At 41.7% G+C, this 9,031-nt stretch overlaps 1 protein-coding gene across 1 annotated transcript in view; it reads left to right on the top strand.

The window, feature by feature from the left end:
• The first annotated feature begins 5,899 nt into the window (after positions 1 to 5,899).
• TH (tyrosine hydroxylase) overlaps positions 5,900 to 9,031 on the top strand; it is a 28,958-nt gene continuing 25,826 nt past the window's right edge. The window contains exon 1 of the mRNA XM_039350717.1: positions 5,900 to 6,078. Within this exon, the coding sequence (XP_039206651.1) occupies positions 5,989 to 6,078 (90 nt within the window). The 5' untranslated portion in view covers positions 5,900 to 5,988. The remainder of the gene's footprint in view (positions 6,079 to 9,031) is intronic.

The raw sequence follows: 9,031 nt of genomic DNA, 5'->3' as shown, positions 1-9,031 counted from the left end.
TAATATATGCCTCTTTGCCATTGCATTTGTCTTCCACAATAATCCAACACTTGTGGGACAATCAATCAATCAATCAATCAATCAATCAGAATAGAGCTGGATGGGACCTTGGAGGTCTTCTAGTCCAGTGTTTCCCAAACTTGACAATTTTAAGGCATGAGGACTTCAACTCCCAGAATTCCACAGCCAGCAACGCTGGCTGTGGAATTCTGGGAGTTGAAGTCCACATGCCTTAAAATTGTCAAGTTTGGGAAACACTGTTCTAGTCCAACTCTCTGCTCAAGGTGGAGACCCCATACCATGCTAGAACTCCTTAGAAGAACATCTGCAAAAAGATAATGATGGCAGTGCCTGAACTAGGCAGGCAGCTCTTATTACATTCTTGGAAAATAATTATTCACTTTCCAAGAATGTATACAAAACCCAAAGGAAAGGATTTGAGTGACGGGCACATTTCATACAGAACATTAAGGTTATAATGTTCATATGCCTGGAAGGTATATTTTCCCTTCTTTATATCTCCAAAACAATGCTCAGAAGTCAAAGCAAGCATCCCAGGGATTCACATTGTTGCCCTTGATCATGCCATTTCTTTCATCTCCTTTGGAGATGAACAGCCTGAACTGTTTCTCTCCCATTTGATTGGTTCCACTAAGCCAACCCCCAGGGCAGTTTTTCATTTTTCTGCTTGTTATACTTAGGAACCACATCACACAACTTCCTTGATGCATTGTACTCTAATCATCTTTTCAGATAGAATCAGTTGTGAGAGCAAAGTGACATTCATAACTCTCTTCAGGTTCTCTCTGTCAACTTGCCTCTCAACTATTATCACATTTGACTACAAAGTCCCAAATGCCAAGATAGGCATAGATACCCATTAGTATTATGTGACACAAAAGCAAAGAAATTAATAGCTACATTGAGGGAGGATTGTAAATATCAGCTGGACATTATCCTATTTTAGTAAAGCAATTCTTGACCCCAAAATGCTGAAGATTATGTAATAGGAAAGATGAGGAGGCCAGATTGGTAGTTCACTTCAATTATGCTTTCTTCTAAGAAACTGCTACTATATATCCATTTCTGTTGCCATTCCAAAGAAGATATAGATCAGCCTCTCTAGCAATTTCACCCAATCTGCTAGTTTTTTCTACCTTATGGAAACAAAACAATTAAGTTTCACTCTACAAAACTTTTCCTGCCCATGAAGAGGCACTGGAAAAGAGAAAGAACGAAGGAAGAAAAGGAAAATTGATAAACCTGGCCAATAGATTCTAATTCAACCAATTGACCAATCAGTGAATCCGAGAAGTTTGCTAAATCTTCTGTCTCTGAACAGTAAACTATCATCCTACTGCTGGGTAAAAACTAACTGGTAGAATCTTCATGCCAGTCTTTCCTTCATAATAATCAGACTTTAAAGTATTTAGGTCAGTGTTTCTCAACCTTAGCAACTTTAGGAAGTGTGTGGACTTCAACTCCCAGAATTCCCCAGCCAGGTGTTGAAATCCACATATCTTCAAATTGCTAATGTTGGGAAACACTGATCGAGATTCACTGTCAATTTGTCCACCCTTGACTTAGACTTGACAAAAAACTTCTTCCCACTTATTTGCTATGCCTCTGGCCCTTCTTGTTCTCTGAGCTGAGATGAGAGAAAAACCAGCACATTGGATCACAGTGACAGCCACCCATTTTATCTCTATTTTACTGCCTAGAAAAGGTGCAATCCATCTGGTTATTGCTGAGGGGCCTTTGTAGGATTTTTTTTTTCAGTCTCAAACATTGGACAGAAATGTTAACCTTCAGAGAAAATTCACTTAGTTCACATGTTAATGTGAGTTTATTTAATTTTCACGTCTCAAAGCTTTGCACAAACTAGAACATAATTAAACAGTGATATCTGCAGCTTTTCATTTTTTTTACAATATAACCTATCAAGAATACCTAAGAAAATGTGTATATTGGAATAGAAATATATACAGAAATATGGGGGGGGGAATGAACATTAGAAACAGCTGCTTGTCATATTAGAAATGCACAAAACATTGGTTAGCAGTGCCCACTAAAATGAGTGTTGGGCTTTATAGGAAGGTTTATATTGGTCTTGAAAGAAAAAAAGTCAACTTCACTTAAAAAGGTAACAATACCAACATAATACTGGAAAAATGTGAAACCAGATAGAATCAAACTTGACAAATTTGGCTATCTATTATTAATGTGATTTTTAGCCGTTACTTTATGAAAGAATATAGATAATAATAACTTTATTCTTGGTCCAGTAACTGTGATTACACAATAAAAAAGCCAACAATAGCATCAAAGGGGTCCGCATATATTTATTTTTTCTGTGTATGAAATATACCATATTTTTCCATCTATAAGATGCACCCTTGTATAAGATGCCCCCCAATTACTGGTATTTCTCGGCACCATCAAACAAGGGACGCAACTTCCTCCAATCAGATGATGCTCTGTGGGCTTAGTCCCACCCACCCCCTCGGTCGTCAATCATTGTACTGAGGTGGCTTCCTGGGGCCTCTTGTGGCTTCAGCCCAAGCTGTGCTGGTGAAAAATGGGTCATAGAAGGCAGCTTCAGTGGGACCGGCAGCATCTTTGGGGCAGGGCGATCCTCCAGCACCAAGTGGCATCTTGGAGGCTTTCTCCCCACCCAGGCAGCAACTCAGGCCAGCGATATCCTCCTGCACCAGGCGGCATGGCAGCGGCATGTAAAGAACCCACACAGGCATGCCCTGGGCTGCTGAGGTTACCATTATTTTTTTGTGTATAAGATGCTGCATTTGTATAAGATGCACCTGATTTTTGAACAGGGTGTTTGCAGGAAAAAATAGCATGGAAAAATATGGTATGTAGATTTGCCTTCTATAGGATTGAGCAACAGGCAGTAGATCAACCAGAGAATGAACACAGCATTTCTAAGCACAACTCAATATACAGCTTATGATGATCTAATTCTGAATTCTAGAATTCTCTCCACCTCATGAAGTTGTCTCTCCCTCTCCTTCTCTCTCTCCCTTTTCCTTGTTTTTGGATTACTGCTAGTAGAGAAAGTCATTGATTCAACAAACAAGCAACATGTCTAATGAGGGAAAGGGACTAGAAAGAAAGGCAAAAAGACTGCTTCCTCCCCATCACATTTTTTAAAAGTATACAGTTTATGTCAGGGAGTGAGAACACTCAGTATTCCTGGCTGTTAATCATGTTCATAGTAGTTGCTGGGAGTTATCTCCTATTCTTGATCTAAAGCAGATGCGGCCCGCGAAGTGGTTTCATGTGGCCCAGGAAGCCCAGGAAGCCATCCTGGAAACAGTGAGGGAATGGCCCCCGCTGCCTTGGCCCTGGCCCAGGCCGGCTGGGAGCCAATGTACAATTTTGTGGTGGCCATCTATGCTGAAATGCATTCAGTCTTAGGTCCACAAGACCATCTGGAAACAGCGAGGAACCAGCCCCTGCCGCATCAGCCCTGCCCCCTGGGTGCATGCTGGGGAGGTGTCACCCCTTGTGAAGAATGAAGAAATGCACTATTGCCTGCAAGTGGCCAGCAAATGGCCCTCACCTACTTTACATGTCCGGTTCGATGGGCTCCAGGAGAGGGCTTTCGGCAGGCAGCGAGGCACTCTCCTAACAGCGCCAAGAGCTGAGCCAGGTGGTGTGAAACTGATGAGAAGTGCAATGCTGCCTAGCCCCCAGCCTGCCCAGTTTCAGCAGGCAGCAAGGTGCAAAGGAGAGGAGAGCGCCCCACTGCTTGCCGAAACTGGGCAGGCTGGGGGCTGGGTGGCATCACGCTTCTTTTTGGATTCGTGCTACCTGGTTCAGCCTCTTGGCGCTGTGAGGAGAGCGCCCCGCTGCCTGCCGAGACTGGCCAGAATAGGGACTGGGTGACATCGTGCTTCTTTTCGGATTTGCGCCACCTGACTCAGCCTCTCGGCACTGTGAGGAGAGTGCCTCGCTGCCTGCTGAAACTGGGCAGGCTGGGGGCTGGGCGGCATTGCACAGGTAACATTGATTGTCACACTGCTCATGGCATCCCCTCTCCCAGAGCCCACCAAGCCGGATATGTGAAGTAGGTGAGGGCCATGTGCTGGCCATTTCCATGTGATGGTGCATTTCTTCATTCCTCACTAAGGGTGACACTTCCCCAGCTGCATTTCTTGCCTGTTTTTCTCCCTCCCTCATCTCAAATATTTTCCCATTACTCTGTACTTAGGAAGGAAAAAAGGAAAGAAGGAAAGAAGGAGAGGGAGGGTCTGAGAAAAGTCTTGCCTTTGTCCTGCACTGCTGCCCTTTTACCATCCCCTTGCCCCCTCCTCCTGGCCTATCCTGGGGGTCTCCCATCCTATTGCTAAGGAAGCTTTGGATACAAAGTCGGGTCTCCTCCCATGGAGAGAGGATGGGCCTCCCTCTAACTTTGCCCTCGTACCCATCATGAACAACCTGGCTAAGGAAAGCAAGCACAGCAGCAGCAGCCTTGAGGAGGAGGTAAGTGCAGCTGGGCACCCCTTTGGGGGAGTGGGACTGGGCTTGGTGCTGCGGGTGCTCAAGGGCCAGGCTGGGCATTTGACCTCTGCTGCCCAGGGCTCCGGGCAGCCCATACCACCATCCAGCCCCCCCCACATGACCTGAGAGGAACAGTCAGGCTCCTCCAGTGGACAATGCCTTGGCATTTGCCTTGGTCCCACCCCTTTCTGGCAGAGACCCTCAGATCTGTCCCACTCCTGCCCAGGCCCCCACAGGCACTCTTGATACGAATAATGTAGAGCTGGCCATGCCCACCCAATAGGCCACACCTATTCCATTCATGCCCACCCAGTAGGCCACACCCACCTTGCCCCCCCCGAGGGCAACCGCACTGCTGATGTGATCCTCAGTGAAATTGTAGTTTGACACCCCTGATCTAAAGTATATAGAACATTTTGTACTAGGTTACATTCTAGGAACCATTAAAAATTTCTGGGTTTCCAGAAATATTTGAATACATTAAGAATCATTAGGAAACTAAAGCAGAGGTGAACATTTTATTAATTTATTCTGGAGAATTTTAAGACTGCTTTGAAATGGTTGATCAGGAATGAATATAAATTACAAAACCAGACAGGCTTTTTGGGATGTAAAAGATCTATAAACACAGCTCCCAGTTAACCCTGCTGAGGATGTTGAGGATGGAAAGTAGTTTTATTAATGTTTGTTAACCTTGAAATTTAAGTCAAGCCTCGTTATTCTGATAGAACCTCACCCTCTGTATTTACATGATGCTTGAGTATCATGTAGGTGGGAGAGCAGAAGAACAGTTACAGAATAAAGCCATTATTTCTGTATTAGGTATAGGTTTAGGTAAGTCCCAAGTGTGTATCCCCAAAGGCTTGCCTTTTGTGGCTGTCTAGCATTTGCTGTTTGTAGCTGTTTAGCATTTGCTGTGGAAGATCAGAAACCTTTTGCTCCTTGTGTTTTAGACAAATGTTCCATTCTTCTGGACCTGACAATTTTCCCCCAAAGTTCTCCATCAAACTCTTAATAATAATTTCAGACCCAGGTCCCAAATCCTCTTTCTATCCTCTTTAACCACATGACTCAACTCACACAACCACCACATGTTGCTCTTATTTATTTTCACCTCTTTACATATACTGCTTGGCAAGGCTAATACAATCGTATTTATCAAAGGCAGATTGCAGACAATTGACTGAGAATGGTCAGCATGCATATGACTAGAGGAAGGGGGTAAACCGAGGGTAAATAACTGAGCAAATACTTTGGGTGCCAGGGAGCCTACTGTGAGTTTGCAGGAGCTGGGTGTTTTCTTCCTCTGCATCTCTTCCCTCCTCCTCTTTTCTCTCCCTGAGGCTGAAGGGAGGGAGGTGGACAGACGGGGGATCAGAGAGGGTCTTTGACGTCAGACATGCCCTATAAAAACCCAGAATAAGAAGGGGAAACAGTGCTGGAAGCTAAGCCAGTTCATCAGCAAGGATGCCAACTCCAAACGCCTCCAGTGCTTCAGCCAAAGGCTTCCGGCGGGCAGTGTCAGAGCTGGACTCTAAACAAGCTGAGGCCATCATGGTAAGCAAGGATGCTCTCAGCCATCCCTCGGATGAGATGTTGATTTGCAGAGAGAGACAGATGTAGGGAAGGAAGAGAAACCAACTTCGTATCATGAGCATCAACCTATTGTGGGAGAATGCCAAAGCTAGGCAGATCAGTCCTTAGAAATGTTGGCGCTAATGATTACTACCAAAGAGTAATGCAGTTGCCCAGAAATATGCCATTTATAGAAGAATAAGTGAAGAAATAGAAAAAAATATATTATAAAATGGCAAAAATGTGGAATCACATAAGAGCTAGGCTAAAACTAGAAAAATGACAACGAGCTTTCTTCTATTACTATATTGCTTGAATTGCTTTGCATGTCTTATTGTTGCCAAGCACTGGAATTTTACACTATTTTACTTTAGTAGAAATTTGGTGTGGTTATATACCTGGCTTTATTTGCTGCTTTTTGCCTGAGAGAATAATGATTCATATCCAATGGCAAATTGCTAATACCTTCTTTGTAACACTTGGACCTCACTTCAGTTCGGCATTTTTCCTTGCTGCAGTATCTGAGTTAAGTCTGCACTTTGCTGCTAGTAGATATGCACAGAGGGAAGGTTATAACTCCCCACAAGACTTGATGTAACTGTATCAGACTGTATTAATGTTTTATAGATATTGCTAACTGTAACTTTATGTATGTGGCCATTGCACTTCTAGCACCAAAGGTAATTTTCTTTACCTTTTTAATTTACTTATATTTTTGACTGCCTGTCATCAAGTACATTGGAATCAAATACTGCATGTATGTGTGTTAACCAACCTTCTGAGTATTCTAGTTCATTAACCTGGAATATTTATGAAGATGTCAGATAAACTATTCCAGCATAGCAGCTTGAGCATAAAACACCATTGATTACATTTCTCTTGCTTTCTTACATTTCCAGTGAGCGCATCAATCTATAGCAGAATATGCTTTGTTCCTATATTGCAGACCCATCTTCCAAGAAATTGCATTTCACCACAGGAAAGTATCTGTGTTTGATGCCAACAAAATCTTGCACTGTGCAGCAAATTACTGTGAGGATTATTTGTGTAGGAAGAAAGGATTAAGGCTCCGCCCTTCATGGTCCTGAAACAAAGTACTTATCATGGTTATTCTTTAGAAACAACCACAAAATATAATGTAATTAGGCAACCGATGTTAGTATCTGAAGGACAATCTGTTTGTTGAAATAATTCTGATTCTCTTTGGGTTAGCAGTTTCATATTTACTCTAGATGTACACTATTATTGGTTTTAAGTAGTAACGTCACTTCAATGAATAAAAGTTTGTTGATTGGCTCAATGTGTTAAGTTCTACAAGTGACAGTGCTTTATACAGTTTTCAGCAGAAATCATATATTCTCCTATAGTACATTTTTTGTAATTAATTAGCAAGAGACCTTAATCAAAATTGTCTATGAAACTAAATTAATGTGCCTGAGAAGGAGAAGTTTTTAAATTTGTTTTTGTTAAAAACAATGGAACGCTTGCCATAAAGTTATTTTTAAGTCCAAGAGACGTTTTCATAGCGGTTTTCAGTATAACAAAGATATTTTGGAGGAGCAGAAGGAGAGGCAGGGAGTCAACATTGGAAAACATCTAAAACCAGGTTAGCAGAAGTGATCTTAAAACAGCTCTTTGGATAACTTTTTAAAGGATTTTTTTTTTAACAAGAGAATGGTAGGAAAGAAACAGTAGACAACATTTTAGTTCCATTTAAATAAAAGATCATAGTTTCTCTACTGCCACTTCTCTGAAAAAGCATATTGCAGTTCTGATTTCATGCTATTTTTAAAAATATATAAAGAAGAATCATAATCAATTATTATTTTATATTTAGGGATGAGAAAGGAGTTAATATCAAGGTGGGAGAATCTGTTTCAGGGATGTTGCAGTAAAATATCGGTTGTATTAAACAATTCAGGTGAAATTCCAGCAGATGCATTTGCGCAACACTAATCTTGTTAACCTAGGTCAGGGATAGGCAACCTTGGCTCTTTTATGACTCGTGGACTTCAACTACCCCTGACCTAGGTTAACCTGGATCTTGCTTTTATTTCTTGTGGTATAACACATTTTATGAATCTAGCCCATTCAATTAGTTTATGGCTGACCATGCTGTGTAAATCCACAACATGGATTTAATTCAGTAGCCAGCTAAACATATTGTATAAATTGTATTGTATTTAGTTACATATCTAATTCATTCAACTTTCAGAAATTAGAAATTCTTGGTATTTTATACAACTTCTTAATTTTTTTCTTTTTTTATGTTATACTGAATGCTATTTATCTTTGACATCATTTTTTTTCTTTTTTATGATCACTGGCATAAAAAAATAGAAAAGGTAGAGAAATAGATAATCTGAAATAGAAACCAATAGATATTCCTCCGAGGAGATCAGTTGATGAACAAGGGTTATCTCTATGCAAGCCTCACAGCAACGCTTTGAAGCAGTAAAGCAAGTGGATTTGATTTTTAAAATCTCCCCACTTTGTGAACTGAAATTGTGGTACACTGTACCTGTTGAACTGATACAGCCATAGTCAGTTTCACTGAGCTTTGATTCAAAGTGTTTCTCTTTTGGGGGGTGTCCTTGAGTGAGTTTTGACTGCTGGAGACTGCCTGAATAAATCCCTGCAGTTTTTCTGCTTGCCTGCTTCCTAAGATTGAGAGAGAGGGAACAAACCCAGATCACCCAGATGGCACTGTATCTAAAGTAGGACTAGAACTCACAGGTCTCTCAATTTCTAGCCTGATGTCTTAACCACGACACCAAACTGGCTCTCTAGCCCTGCAAAACGTTTGCTCATTCTAACTGTGCACTGGTTTTGGCTAATGCACAGTCCTTACAATTTTGTTTAGAGCAGGAATAAGCAAGGTGGAACTGTCGGAGTGTTTTGGATCTCAGCTTCTGTTAACTTCAGCCAGTTAGGT

Source organism: Crotalus tigris, unplaced genomic scaffold, assembly GCF_016545835.1.
Source record: "Crotalus tigris isolate CLP2741 ecotype Arizona unplaced genomic scaffold, ASM1654583v1 scf7180000018354.2857554, whole genome shotgun sequence".
NCBI classification, from domain to species: domain Eukaryota; kingdom Metazoa; phylum Chordata; class Lepidosauria; order Squamata; family Viperidae; genus Crotalus; species Crotalus tigris.
This window is presented reverse-complemented; position numbering and strand designations above follow the sequence as displayed.